This window comes from Nomascus leucogenys, chromosome 10 (assembly GCF_006542625.1).
Source record: "Nomascus leucogenys isolate Asia chromosome 10, Asia_NLE_v1, whole genome shotgun sequence".
Taxonomy (NCBI): Eukaryota; Metazoa; Chordata; class Mammalia; order Primates; family Hylobatidae; genus Nomascus; species Nomascus leucogenys.
This window is the reverse complement of record NC_044390.1, coordinates 4,461,440-4,476,439: the sequence shown is the minus strand read 5'-3', so window position 1 is coordinate 4,476,439 and position 15,000 is coordinate 4,461,440. Positions and strand designations below refer to the sequence as shown.

General features: G+C 49.0%; 1 protein-coding gene across 1 annotated transcript; it reads right to left on the bottom strand.

Moving 5' to 3' along the window:
* Positions 1 to 2,809: 2,809 nt before the first annotated feature.
* TARM1 (T cell-interacting, activating receptor on myeloid cells 1) lies at positions 2,810 to 13,923 on the bottom strand. Its single transcript, XM_030821822.1, is given in 7 exon segments — positions 2,810 to 2,836; positions 2,838 to 2,971; positions 7,019 to 7,131; positions 7,133 to 7,313; positions 7,921 to 8,211; positions 8,993 to 9,028; positions 13,890 to 13,923. Coding segments are annotated over 7 exon segments (816 nt in total).
* Between the last annotated feature and the right edge of the window lie 1,077 nt (positions 13,924 to 15,000).

Sequence of the window (15,000 nt, the reverse complement as noted above, 5' to 3'; positions counted from 1 at the left end):
ACACCACTGCACTCCAGCCTGGGTGAAAGAGCGAGACTCCCTCTCCAAAAAAAAAAAAAAAGAAAGAAAGAATGTATTATAAATACATATGACCAAACACAGTGGCTAACGCCTGTAGTCCTGGCACTTTGGGAGGCCAAGATGAGAGGATCACTCGAGTCCAAGAGTTCGAGACCAGGTTGGGCAATATGGTGGAACCCCGCTTCTACAAAAAATACAAAATTTAGCCAGGCGTGATGGCACACACCTGTGGTCCCAGCTACTCAGAAGGATGAGATAGGAGGATTGCTTTAGCCTGGGAGGTCGAGGCTGCAGTGAGCCGTGATCTAGCCACTGCACTCCAGCCTGGGTGACAGAGTGAGACCCTGTCTCAGAATAAATAAATATAATAAATAAATAGGTATATCCCAATATTGGACTAAATGCTGGTCCAGAAGCACAAAATAGAAAGAATGGAGAGGAAGCGTTAATAAATATTATACAGGAAGCAATGTTTCTCCCTTCATGTGGAGGAAGAGTTCCCCGCAGGTGAGAGTCACCTACTACTCAATCTGACTCTGAAGTTTTAAGTATTGATTCAAGTTATCAAAAGTGTATTAAGGGCTGGGCATGGTGGCTCAAGCCTGCAATCCCAGCACTTTGGGAGGCAGAGGTGGGGTGATCACTTGAGCTCAGGAGTTCAAGACCAGCTTGGCCAACACCGGTGAAACCCCATCTCTACTAAAAGTACAAAAATTAACTGGGCGTGGTGGCAGGTGCCTGTAATCCCAGCGACTCGGGAGGCTAAGGCAGGAGAATCGCTTAAACCCAGGAGGTGGAGGTTGCAGTGAGCCGAGATCTTGCCATTGCACTGCAGCCTGGGTGACAGAGTGAGACTCCGTCTCAAAAAAAAAAAGTATTAGGTGGCTCATTGTGCCCAGTTCTGTCCTCCGTCCCCAGTGAGAAGTACAGGAAGAAGAAAGCCACCATCCTTCCCTAGAGCAGATCCCAATAGAGCTTAGAGTGCAGGTTCCACAGAAAGCAGTTAAGGCTCAGCTGGTCCAACCCATCATTCCCCGGGCAGCTGTGGGATCTATGGATAGAGAAGGACAGAGCTGAGCTTAGAGGGGAAGGAAGGGGATGAAGACTGTTTTCTCCTGGCATCCAAACACAGCTTTTCAACCACGGGGAGCACCACCCTCACTTCCCATCGCCCCATCCAGGGATATTTGAAAGGTATGAGAGTAGTGGCTGTTTTGTTTGTTTGTTTCACAATAATTAGGTCTTCAACAGGTGTTCAATGGGAAAGGAAGTATTAGCAATGTCGAGTTACGTGTTCCTATAATGGACAAGACAGTCTCACATGGTGAAGAACTATTGCACTTTAAACACCATTTGTGGCCACGCCTGGTGGCGCACACCTGTAATCCCAGCATTTTGGGAGGCTGAGGCAGGTGGATCACTTGAGGCCAGGAGTTCGAGACCAGCCTGGCCAATGTAGCGAAACCCCGTCTCTACTAAAAATAGAAAAAAATTAGCCAGATGGTGGCAGGTGCCTGTAGTTGCAGCTACTTAGGAGGCTGAGGCAGGAGAATCACTTGAACCTGGCAGGCAGAGGTTGCAATGAGCCGAGATTGCACCATTGCACTCTGGCCTGGGTGGCAGAGTGAGACTCTGTCTCAAAACAAACAAACAAAAAAACAAAAATACCTTTTGTGCCCATGTGGAGAAACATGTGAAGTCCCCATGGTAGAGTCTGATGTTTAAAGAACCCCATTATGGATTGAATGCACAGCAGGGCGGCTACAGTTCACAAGGCTGCACTGGGTAATTAGAATTTGCTAAGAAGGTGGATCTTAAACAGAAAGGTCCATAAGCTAGATTGAGATAACCATTGTCACAATTAGTGAACTTTCTTCCTTAGTACACAATTAATTACTTAGTAGGAAAGTTCCCAGAAGGTGGATCTTAAACAGAAAAGTCCATTAGCTACATTGTGACAATCATGTCACAATTAGTGAAATTTCTTCCTTGGTACACAATAAATTACTTAGCAGGAGGGTTCCCCACTCGTAGGTTTATGGGGGTATAACTGACAAATCGAAATGGAATATATCAAAACATCATGTTGTACACAAATATAACTCCATTTTTGTCGATTAGATCTCAATAAATCTGGAGCAGAAGAGAATTCCGTATCTCTACAGCAGCCCAGGAAAGAGAGAGGGGCTCCATTTTTTAACGTGGATCTGTTACTGGAAAGGGTTCCCAGTCCAGACCCCAAGAGAGGGTTCTTGGATCTCACACAAGAAAGAACTCAGGGCGAGTCCACGGAGTTTATGGAAGCAAGTTTATTAAGAAAGTCAAGGAATATGGCTGCTCCATAGGCAGAGCGGTCCAGAGGGCTGTCGGTCGGCTGTTTTTGTGGTTATTTCTTGATCGTATGCTAAACAAGGGGTGGACTGTTCATGAATTTTCCAGGAAAGGGGAGGGGATTTCCCTGGAACTGAGAGTTCCTCCCTCGTTTAGCTTCTGGAAGTTGCCATGGCATCTGTAAGCTGTCTTGGTGCTGGAGGGAGTGTCTTTTAGCATGCAAATGCATCATAATTAGCAAATAATGTGCAGTGAGGATGACCAGAAGTCACTTTTGTTGCCATCTTGGATTTGGCAGGTTTTGGCTGACTTCTTTATTGCATCTTTGTGTCTTTGGGTCTTTGTGACCTGTATGTTGTGACCTGTCTCATCCTGTGACTTAGAAAGCCTTAACCCCCTGGGAATGCAGTCCAGCAGGTTGCAGCCTCAGTTTACCCAGCCCCGGTTCAAGATGGAGTCACTCTGGTTTGAAGGCCTCCGACAGATCCACCTGGAGACAACTTCCGGCTGTACCAGGCCTCCATCAGGAAAGCTCCCATGATAACCACAATTATGGCAGCCAGACCCAGTTGTATGAAGTTACTCAGGGTGTAGTTGCTCGATGTGGTACCTGGGGGAACTGAAAGAGAGAAGGGGCTCAGCACTGACCCTCAGAGGTATCCCTCCTTCTCAAATGGCCCCGCCAAATCTGACTCTCATCACCCACTTAATGTTTTCGGGTTTTTTTGTTTTGTTTTTGAGATGGAGTTTTGCTCTTGTTGCCCAGGCTGGAGTGCAGTGGTGCAATCTCGGCTCACCACAACCTCTACCTCCCCGGTTCAAGCAATTCTCCTGCCTCGGCCTCCCAAGTAGCTGGGATTATGGGCATGTGCCACCATGCCCGGCTAATTTTATATTTTTAGTAGAGATGGGGTTTTGCCATGTTGGTCAGGCTGGTCTCGAACTCCTGACCTCAGGTGATCCGCCCGCCTCAGCCTCCCAAAGTGCTGGGATTACAGGTGGGAGCCACTGCTCCTTGCCACCCACTTAATGTGTTCTAGCCGATAGTCCACTGTACTTTTATGTTTTAATTGAACTTTTTTTTTTCTTGAGATGGAGTTTTGCTTTTGTTGCCCAGACTGGAGTGCAATGGCGCAATCTCGGCTCACTGCAACCTCTGCCTCCCGGGTTCAAGTGATTCTCCTGCCTCAGCCTCCTGAGCAGCTAAGATTATGAGCATGCGCCACCACACCTGGCTAATTTTGTATTTTTAGTAGAGACGGGGTTTCTCCATGTTGGTCAGGCTGGTCTCGAACTCCTGACCTCAGGTGATCTGCCCGCCTCAGCCTCCCAAAGTGCTGGGATTACAGGTGTGAGCCACCATGCCCGGCCATAATTGAACTCTTTAAAGTTTTAATCCCTGAAAACAACAGATGGAATCTTTGTTGTTGTTTTTGAGATGGAGTCTCGCTCTGTCACCCAGGCTGGAGTGCAGCGACACAATCTCGGCTCACTGCACCCTCCACCTCCTGGGTTCGAGTGATTCTCCTGCCTCAGCCTCCCGAATAGCTGGGACTACAGGCACCTGCCATCACACCCGGCTAATTTTTGTATTTTCAGTAGAGATGGGTTTTCGCCATGTTGGCCAAACTGGTTTCAAACTCCTGGCCTCAAGTGATTCGCCTGCCTCGGCCTCCCAAAGTGCTGGGATGACAGGCGTGAGCCACCGCGCCCGGCCAAAATATGGAATCCTAATGAGTTGTAGTGGGAGTTCCTTTATCTTCCTTCCTTGATATTCACTCCACCTTAGCTCTCTTCCTTCGTTCATTTGCTCTTTATCCCATTTCCACTTTCCCACATTGCCTTTTCTCCTTCCCCATCCTTATGTTAAGGAATAGTCTTACGGGCAGCCCATGAGACGGAAGGAGTTCCACAGAACCCGGAATTCCGTGGCTGGATCAGCATCCTCGCAGCACACGCTGCTGTGCAGGCAGAGCACCTGAGAAAGTTTGAGTTGAGGCCGGGCACAGTGGCTCACGCCTGTAATCCCAGCACTGTGGGAGGCTAAGGTGGGAGGATTGCTTGAGGCCAGGAGTTCGAGAGCAGCCTGGGCAACATGGCGAAATCCCATGTCTACTAAAAATACAAAAAAATTAGCCAGGTGTGGTGGCAGGTGCCTGTAATCCCAGCTACTCAGGAGGCTGAGGCAGGAGAATCGCTTGACCTGGGCCTAGGGTTGGGGGGTGGAGGCTGCAGTGAGCTCAGATTGTGCCACTACACTCCAGCTTGGGCGATAGAGTGAGACTCCATCTCAAAGAAAACAAACAAACAAACAAAACCCTGGCCTCCAGATTTTCAGGGAGGCTGATTTGAGTAATAATAAAACTCTGATTGGCCAGGTGTGGTGGCTCACGCCTGTAATCCCAGCACTTTGGGAGGCTGAGGTGGGCAGATCACGAGGTCAGGAGTTCGAGACCAGCCTGGCCAATATGATAAAACCCCATCTCTACTAAAAATACAAAAATTAGCCAGGGATGGTGGCACACACGTAGTCCCAGCTACTCGGGAGGCTGAGGCAGAAGAATCGCTTGAACCTGGGAGGCAGAGGTTTCAGTGAGCCGAGATCGCACCACTGCACTCCAGCCTGGGCAACAGAGCAAGACTCCGTCTCAAAAAAACAAACAAACAAAAAAACTCTGAGGCCGGGCGTGATGGCTCACGCCTGTAATCCCAGCACTTTGGGAGGCCGAGGCGGGCGGATCACAAGGTCAGGAGATCAAGACCATCCTGGCTAACACAGTGAAACCCCGTCTCTACTAAAAATACAAAAAAAAAAATTAGCCTGGCGTGGTGGCGGGTGCCTGTAGTCTCAGCTACTCAGGAGGCTGAGGCAGGAGAATTGCTTGAACCCAGGAGGCAGAGGTTGCCATGAGCTGAGATCACACCACTGCACTCCAGCCTGGGCGACAGAGCGAGACTCTGTCTTAAAAAAAAACAAAAAACAAAAAAACTCTGGTCTCCCGCTTACCTGGCTCAATGTGTATTAAACTCTTTTCTGCAATTCCTGTCTTGATGAATGGGCTTCATCCGGGCAGCAGGCAAGAGGAACTCATTACAGCAGTTTCAACAGATGCAAAATAATTTACAGAGCTGAGGAAGCAGAGTGCTAGCACCCAGTAAGGCAGGAAACAAGATACTTTCAGAATTCTAGCAGTCAGTGCTAAAAGACATGGGTAGACACCGAATCCATGGCACAGAAGCAGGAGGCTGTGCAAACACCATGTTCTGAGGATGAGATAATTCTTTTTTAATTTGAAACTGGGTCTCACTATGTTGCCCAGGCTGGTCTCAAACTCCTGGGCTCAAGCAATTCTCCATCCTCAGCCTCCCAAAGTGCTGGGATTACAGGCCTGAGCCACTGCGCATGACTGAGAAAGAATTATTGAGAGTGAAATCACTAACACCAAGAAAAACCAAAACACGCCAGGCACGGTGGTTCACACCTGCAATCCCAGCACTTTGGGAAGCCAAGGTGAGCGCATCACCTGAGGCCAGGGGTTCGAGACCAGCCTGGTCAACATGGTGACAACCCCGTCTCTACTAAAAATACAAAAATTAGCCAGGCGTGGTGGCGGGCACCTGTAATCCCAGCTTCTCAGGTGGCTGAGGCAGAAGAATTGCTTAAACTTGGGAGGCAGAGGTGAGCTGAGATCGTACCACTGCACTCCAGCCTGGGCAACAGAGCAAAAGTCTGTCTCAAAAACAAAACGAAACAAAACAAAATAAAAAACAAAAACGCTAAGAGATGCAAAGAATGGTAGAAGGAATCTGGTGCTGGTGGATTCATAATTTTCAAAAACAGCCTAGAAATTATCCAAGGATGTAGTACAACAAAAAGGCAAAGGAGGGCTGGGCGCAGTGGCTCACGCCTGTAATCCCAGCACTTTGGGAGGCCGAGGCGGGCAGATCACCTGAGGTCAGGAGTTCAAGACCAGCCTGGTCAACATGGCGAAAACTTCATCGCTACTAAAAATAGAAAAATTAGCCGGATGGGTGGTGCTGGCCTGTAATCCTAGCTACTCGGGAAGCTGAGGCAGGAGAATCACTTGAACCTGGAAGGTGGAGGTTGCAGTGAGCCAAGATCGCACCATTGCACTCCATCCTGGCAACACAGTGAGACTCCATTTCAAAAAAAAAAAAAAAAAAAAGGCAAAGGAGTGGAAATTGTTAAAGGAAGGGAAGCTTTTTTTTGTTTGTTTTTGTTTGTTTGTTTGTTTTTGAGACGGAGTCTCACTCTATCGCCCAGGCTGGAGTGCAGTGGCAAGATCTTGGCTCACTGCAACTTCCGCCTCCCATGTTCAAGCAATTCTCCTGCCTCAGCCTCCCAAGTAGCTGGGTCTACAGGTGCATGCCACCATATCTGGCTAATTTTTTATTTTTGGTAGAGACGGGGTTTCACCATGTTGGCCAGGCTAGTCTCGAATCCTTGACCTCAGATGATCCGCCCACCTCGGCCTCCCAAAGTGCTGGGATGACAGGCATGAGCCACTGTGCCCGGCCAGAAAGGGAAGATTTTTTTATGAGCGATGATATTGCAAGTCATGCAGAAATGAGATTCACAGAAGAACAAAACAATCTCTGATTAAAAACAACACACACAGTTCCTCAAAATCATACATGCCCTTACCTGTCACCAACATCTCAAGCTGATCACTGGGTTCTGAGGCCCAGAAGGGAGACTTTGTCTGGTAGTACATGCAGCTGTAGTTCCCAGCATCGCCGGCTGTCACGTCCTCCAGAGAAGTCTATCTCCTTCCCTGCTGGACTCCGCAGCTGGATGGGCGATGACGTCCCTGCCTTCAGTAGAGCGAACATGATAGGCACGAACAATTGGTCTCGCTTCTGGCACTGCAGAGTCACCCTTCCACCTGCGGTCACTGTACCCCTTTGGTAGGTTTGGAGGAAAGGTTTAGATAAATGTCCTGTAAGAGAAGTCAGACTCTGAGGTCCTGGGGAGAAGTCTGGAATCTCCCACTCACCCCTGTTCTCCTGGCCGGAGGCTCTCATGGAGTGTGGGAAATGAGAGATTCCTGATCTCTTCTACCTTCCTCCACTTTCTACTCCGACCCCAGGACAGAGATTCTCCCTCCTACAAGACCTGTATAAGGCCGGGCATGGTGGCTCACACCTATAATCCCAGCACTTTGGGAGGCCGAGGTGGGCGGATCACCTGAGGTCAGGAGTTTGACATCAGCCTGCCCAACATGGCAAAACGCTGTCTCTACTAAAAATACAAAAATTAGCCGGGCACGTTGGCAGGCACCTGTAATCCCAGCTGCTCAGGAGGCTGGAGCAGGAGAATCACTTGAGCCCAGGAGGCGGAAGTTGCAGTGAGCCGAGATGACACCACTGCACTCTGGCCTGGGCGACAGAGTATAAAACCAAGATATGCAATTTCATTCCTGTCTCTCTCCCTCTCCCGCCACCCCCAACTACTCTGGAGGTGGGACCCCTTTTCTCCCCCTGTTCCTCCACTTCCTCCCTCATCCCCTGTCCCCCATATGTCATTGGTAGGCACCCTGTCTGCACCTGTCACCAACAGTAGAAGGGCGTCACTGTGCTGTGAAAGGATGTGGGGGGATGCTTTTCTGTAGTATTCGCAGGTGTACTCTCCAGCATTTCTGACTTTTAGATTATTGAGGTGAAATTTGGCCGCGCCCTCTGTAGAATCAAGGGGCTTCGGGGACTCCAGAATAATTCCTCCCTTCCTGAGAACAAAGCTCACACCTCTGGCAGGAGTCCAACAACGCAGCGTCACATTGCTGTTGGCAGGGACCACCGAGCTGGGCCAGGCACTGAGGGACGGCTTGGGCAGTGACCCTGGAAGGAAGCAGAGCCTGGTGCTGGACCCAATGCCCTCCCCTGCTCTCAGGAAGCCCTTTTTAAAATTTATTATTATTATTATTATTATTATTATTATTATTTTGAGATGGAGTCTCCCTCTGTTGCTCAGGCTAGAGTGCAGTGGCACAATCTCAGCTCACTGCAACCTCCGTCTCCCAGGTTAAAGCGATTCTCCTGCCTTAGCCTCCCGAGTAGCTGGGATTACAGGCACACACACCACACCCGGCTAATTTTGTATTTTCATAGAGACAAGGTTTCACCATGTTGGCCAGGCAGGTCTCAAACTCCTGACCTCAGGTGATCCACCTACCTCGGCCTCCCAAAGTGCTGGGATTATAGGCGTGAACCCCTGCGCCCAACCAGGAAGCCCATTTTAAGAAGGGAAAGGGGCCGGGCACGGTGGCTCACCCCTGTAATCCCAGCACTTTGGGAGGCCGAGGCGGGCAGATCACGAGGTCATGAGATCGAGACCATCCTGGCCAACATGGTGAAACTCCGTCTCTACTAAAAATACAAAAATTAGCTGGGCGTGGTGGCAAGCACCTGTCGTCCCAGCTACTTGGGAGGCTGAGACAGGAGAATCACCTGAACCCAGGAGGCGGAGGTTGCTATAAGCCGAGATTGCACCACCGCACTCCAGCCTGGCGAAAGAGTGAGACTCTGTCAAAAAAAAAAAAAAAAAGAAAAAGAAGGGGAAGGGAACAGCAGGGAATTTGGGATGACAGGCCAACGAGGGTGTAGTTGAGGAAACACTCACCATCTCCCCCTGTGTCTCCTTGGCCCACGCACAGTCCTGCAAGACAATCCTCTGTGAGCCAGAAGCCCCTGCCTGGAGCCACATCGTCCCCTGCGCTGACCCCTGGAGACCGTCCCAGAGTCTCCTGCTGAGAACAGACCCTTGGAGGTCATGCGCTCAGGAGTTCTGTGGCTTCCGCTCGACTCCCAGCTCCTCCGTCCTTTCCCAGAGATTCTCTTTGACCGTCCTGTGTGGCTCTCACCTCCCCCGGCTCCAGGCCTTTCCCACAAATCCTTCCATTCTCATCTTCTGTTTCAAAACGGCACTCATTCTTACCATTTCTTTCTTTCTTTTTTTCCAGAGACAGAGTCTCGCTCTGTCGCCCAGGCTGGAGTAGGGTGACGCAATCTTGGCTCAGTGCAACCTCCGCCTCCCGGGTTCAAGTGATTCTCCTGCCTCAGCCTCCCAAATAGCTGGGATTACAGGCATGCGTCAGGATGTCCGGCTGAGTTTTGTATTATTAGTAGAGACAGGGTTTCACCATGTTGGCCAGGCTGGTCTCGAACTCCTGACCTCAGGTGATCCACCCACCTTGGCCTCCCAAAGTGCCGAGATTACAGGCATGAGCTTTGTGCCCGGCCTCTTCTTTTTATTTCTTTTTATTTTTTAGTTTTATTATTGTATTTTGAGACAGGGTCTCTCTCTGTTGCCCAGGTTGGAGTGCAGTGGCTCCATCATGGCTCACTGTAGTCTCCGGGGCTCAAGTGATCCTCCCACCTCAGCCTCCCGAGTAGCTGGGATCACAGGTGTGCACCACCACACCTGGCTAATTGTTTAGTCTTTTGCAGAGAGAGTCTCCCTATGTTGTCCAGGCTCATGATCTCTTTTAATCCCTTCATGACTCCAAATAGGACAAAATTTATTGTTTGATGTCCTGTAACAAGCCTCAAAACATCCAAATGGTCATTCCAGAAAGGGGAAAGCATACATTCCTCCCTGTTCCACACACAGCTGCATTTGCTCTTCTTCCTTTTTAATTGTTTTTGATAGAGACAGGGCCGGGCTGGTTAAGAACTCCTGACCATGCTGGGCGTGGTGGCTTAGGCCTGTAATCCCAGCACTTTGGGAGGCCGAGGCAGGTGGATCACGAGGTCAGGAGCTCAAGACCAGCCTGGCCAACATGGTGAAACCCCGTCTCTACTAAAAATACAAATATTAGCCAGGAGTGGTGATGGGCGCCTGTAATCCCAGCTACTCGGGAGGCTGAGGCAGAGAATCGCTTGAACCCAGGAGGCGGAGGTTGCAATGAGCTGAGATCGCGCCACTGCACTCCAGCCTGGCGACAGCACAAGACTCGGTCTCAGGAAAGAATAAAAAAAAGAGAGAAAGAAAAGAAAAAACATAATATCAAGCCTGTTTATGAACATTATCATAATAGTGAGATTGATCTAACCCAAAGAAAGTTAGTTAGGCCAGTGTGTCTGACAGATTGCCTCTTTTCCCCCTGTATGAACAGTTTTATGTGTCAGCAGGAAAAAAGGGAAGTTACCAGGCGTTTGTGCTACTATTGCATCCATGAGCCAATCCATAAACTGACACTTCAAGTTTTGCAAAAGGAAATTGTGAACACCCGAAAGGTTCAAACAACATAAGTGTCCATCCATGGAAAAATGGATAAGCACAGTGTGCTCTATACATTCAATGGGATTTTTTTTCTTTTTCTTCGTTTTCTTTTCTTTTTTTTTTTTTGAGACATAGTTTCACTCTTGTTGCCCAGGCTGGAGTGCAGTGGCGCCGTCTTAGCTCACCACAACCTCTGCCTCACGGGTTCAAGTGATTCTCCTGCCTCAGCCTCCCAAGTAGCTGGGATTACAGGCATGTGCCACCATGCCCAGCTAATTTTGTATTTTTTAGTAGAGACAGGGTTTCACCATGTTGGTCAGGCTGGTCTTGAACTCTCCACCTCAGGTGATCCGCCCACCTCAGCCTCCCAAAGTGCTTTTTTCTTTTTCTTTTCTTCCTTTTTTTTTTTTTTTTTGAGACAGGGTCTCACTCTGCTGCCCAGGCTGGAGTGCAATGATGTGATCCTAGTTCACTCCAGCATCAACGCCCCGGGCTCAAGTGATCCTCCCACCTCTGCCTCCCGAGTAGCTGGCACTACAGGTGCACACCACCATGCCCAGCTCATTGTTTTTTGTTGTTGTTGTTTTTAATATTTATTTATTTATTTTGAGATGGAGTTTCGCTCTTGTTGCCCAGACTGGAGTGCAATGGCACAATCTCGGCTCACTGCAACCCCTGCCTCCCGGGTTCAAGCGATTCTCCTGCCTCAGCCTCCCAAGTAGCTGGGATTACAGGCACCTGCCACCACGCCTGGCTAATTTTTGTATTTTTAGTAGAGATGGGGTTTCACCCTATTGGCCAGGCTGGTCTCGAACTCCTTAACGTAAGGTCATTGCAAAAAAGTGCTGGGATTACAGGCGTGAGCCACCATGCCCAGCCTCATTTTTGTATTTTTTGTAGAGACAGGGTTTCACCATGTTGCCCAGGCTAGTCTCGAACTCCTGGGCTCAAGCGATCTGCCTGCCTCAGACTCTCAAAGTGCTGGTATTACAGGTGTGAGACACTGTGCTCAGCCTACAATGAGATTTTAGCCACAAGAAAGGAAATCTGACATATCCTACAATATAGATGTACCTCGAGGATATTATGCTGAGTAAAATAAGCCAGGCACAAAAGAACAAGTGTAATAATTATTTCTGGGTGTGTCTGTGGGGTGTTTTTAGAGAGATCAGCGTTTGAATCCAATGCTGAGTCGGGCAGGTTGGCCCTTCCTAATGGAGGTGGGCATTCTGCTGAAGGCCAGGATGGGAGAAAAAGGTGGAAGAGCCACCACAGTGGCTTATGCCTGTAATCCCAGCACTTTGGGAGGCCAAGGCAGAAGGGCTGCTTGAGGCCAGGAGTTCGAGACCAGCCTGAGTAACATAGTGAGATCCCGTCTCTACAAAAAATTTAAAAATTACACGGGGCACTGTGGCTCATGCCTGTAATCCCAGCACTTTGGGAGGCTGAGGCTGAGGCAGGCAGATCACCTGAGGTGATCACCTGAGGGAGCTCAAGACCAGCCTGGCCAACATGATGAAACCCCGTCTCTAATAAAAAGTACAAAAAATCAGCAGGGTGTGTGGTGGGCACCTGTAATCCCAGCTACCCGGGAGGCTGAGGCAGGAGAATTGCTTGAGCCTGGGAGGTGGAGGCTGCAGTGAGCTGTGGTCATACCACTGTACTCCAGCCTGGGTACAGAGTTAGACCTTGTCTCAAAAAAAGGAAAGGGAAGGAAGGAAGGAAGGAAGGAAGGAAGGAAGGAAGGAAGGAAGGGAGGGAGGGAGGGAAGGGAAGGAAAGAGAGAGAGGAAGGAAGGAATGAAGGAGAAAGAAAAACCAGCACTTTGGGAGGCCAAGGCGGGCGAATCACGAGGTCAGGAGATCGAGACCATCCTGGCTAACACAGTGAAACCTATGAAAAATACAAAAGTTAGCCAGGCATGGTGGCAGGCGCCTGTAGTCCTAGCTACTTGGGAGGCTGAGGCAGGAGAATGGCGTGAACCTGGGAGGCGGAACTTGCAGTGAGCTGAGATCGTGCCAATGGCACTCCAGCCTGGGGGACAGAGCGAGAATCTATAAAAAAAAGAAAGAAAGAAAGAAAGAGAGAGAGGAAGGAAGGAAGGAAGGAAGGAAGGAAGGAAGGAGAAAAGAGAGAGAGAGATGAAAGAAAGAAAGAAAAGAAAGAAAGAAAAAGAAAGAAAGAAAAAAAGAAAAAGAAAGAAAAGAAAGAAAGAAAAAGAAAGAAAAAAAGAAAAAGAAAGAAAGAAAAAGAAAGAAAGAAAGAAAAAAAGAAAGGAAGGTTTTAGTGTAGATAGTGGTGATGGTTACACAGCAGCCTCAATTTACTTCATAGTTATCTATTTGACACTAAATTTTTTTTTTTTTTTTTTTTTTTTGAGACGGAGTCTCGCTCTGTCGCCCAGGCTGGAGTGCAGTGGCGCAATCTCGACTCACTGCAAGCTCCGCCTCCCGGGTTCACGCCATTCTCCTGCCTCAGCCTCTCTGAGTAGCTGGGACTACAGGCGCCCGCCACCACGCCCGGCTAATTTTTTTGTATTTTTTAGTAGAGACGGGGTTTCACCGTGGTCTCGATCTCCTGACCTCGTGATCCGCCCGCCTCAGCCTCCCAAAGTGCTGGGATTACAAGCGTGAGCCACCGCGCCCGGCTGACACTAAATTTTTATTTATGGTATTAAGGTTTCTGGGCCAGGTGCAGTGGCTCATCTGTAATCCCAGCACTTTGAGAGGCTGAGGTGGGCAGATCACCTGAGGTTGGGAGTTCGAGACCAGCCTGGCCAACATGGTGAAACCCCGTCTCTACTAAAAATACAAAAATTAACCAGGCATGGTGGCACACCCCTGTAATCCAGTTACTCAGGAGGCTGAAGCAGGAGAATCGCTTGAACCCGGGAGGCGGAGGTTGTGGTGAGCCGAGATCATGCCATTGCACTCCAGCCTGGGCAACAAGAGCAAAACCCTGTCTCAATAAAATAAAATAAAATAAAATAAGGTTTCTATTCTGAATACTTTTACTTACAGACAAAAAGTCAGAGTTGATCCTGAGAAAAGGGGTAAGCCAATGAAGCCAGGTGGTGGAGGCATTCAGCAAAACTCACGAAGTTGAAACTAGAGGAGTTGAAGTTTGCAGAGCACTCGTTTCCAGGGAATGTCTGCAGTGCACTCAGCAGGACGTCTCACTCCTCCCATGTGCTCAGTAAGCCAAAGTTGATGTTATTATTTTCCATCCCCAGCCCAACTATCCCACCAGTTCCATGATTCTCCGCAGTCCCAGTGGTTAGCCCTGTGAGACTTACTGAAACAGAGGAGGGAAAGCAGCTTAGGGATCATGATGGCTCCTCAGGTCTCCCAGGGTCCGTCTTGGGTTCTGCAGTCCACAGATGGGAGAAGAGCTTGAGTCGTCACTGTCTCTCTCCCACCCAAGAGTGTGGGCAGTAACAGCTTTTCCTAGACTTTCAGTTCCCCCTCCCATATCCACATTCAGGAAACATGTTGATGTTGCTGATTGCAACATGCTCCTTACACACACCAGTGTTTGAGCACTTGACTCACAGGAAATGCTCCTCTGTCTCAGGCAGATTTCAGGCATCAAACAGGTAACCCCGAAAATGCTTCAGACTTGGCCCTGAAGGGTTCATATTGAAGAGATGAAAGCACTTCACTCTTTTTTTTTTTTTGAGATGGTGTCTGGTTCTGTCACCCAGGCTATAGTCCAGTGGCACGATCTCAGCTCATTGCAACTTTAGCCTCCTGGGTTCAAGTGATTCTCCTGCCTCAGCCTCCAAGTAGCTGGGATTACAGGCACATGCCACCATGCCCAACTAATGTTTGTATTTTTAGTTAAGACGAGGTTTCACCAAGTTGGCTGAGCTGGTCTCAAACTCCTGGCCTCAAGTGATCCACCTGCCTCAGCCTCCCAGACTGCTGGGATTACAGGCATGAGCCACCACGCCAGGACTTCATCACCTTCATCACCTTTTTTTTTTTTTTTTTTTGAGATGGAGTTCCACTCTTTCGCCCAGGCTGGAGTGAAGTGGTGTAATCTCAGCTCACTGCAACCTCCATCCCCCAGGTTCAAGTGATTCTCCTGCCTCAGCCGCCCGAGTAGCTGGGATTACAGGAGCCCTCCAACATGCCCAGTTAATTTTTGTATTTTTAGTAGAGACGAGGTTTCACCATGTTGGCCAGGCTGGTCTCAAACTCCTGGCCTCAAGTGATCCGCCCACCTCAGCCTCCCAAAGTGCTGGGATTACAGGCGTGAGCCACTGTGCCCAGCCAGTCATGAGCTCATTTTTTAAGTTCAGAATATTTCAGTACGTATCTATCTTTATCAAATAAGAACCATTTTAAAAATAATATAAGCACCATAGCACTGTCACATCAGGAAAGTTAAGAGTGCTTGATTGT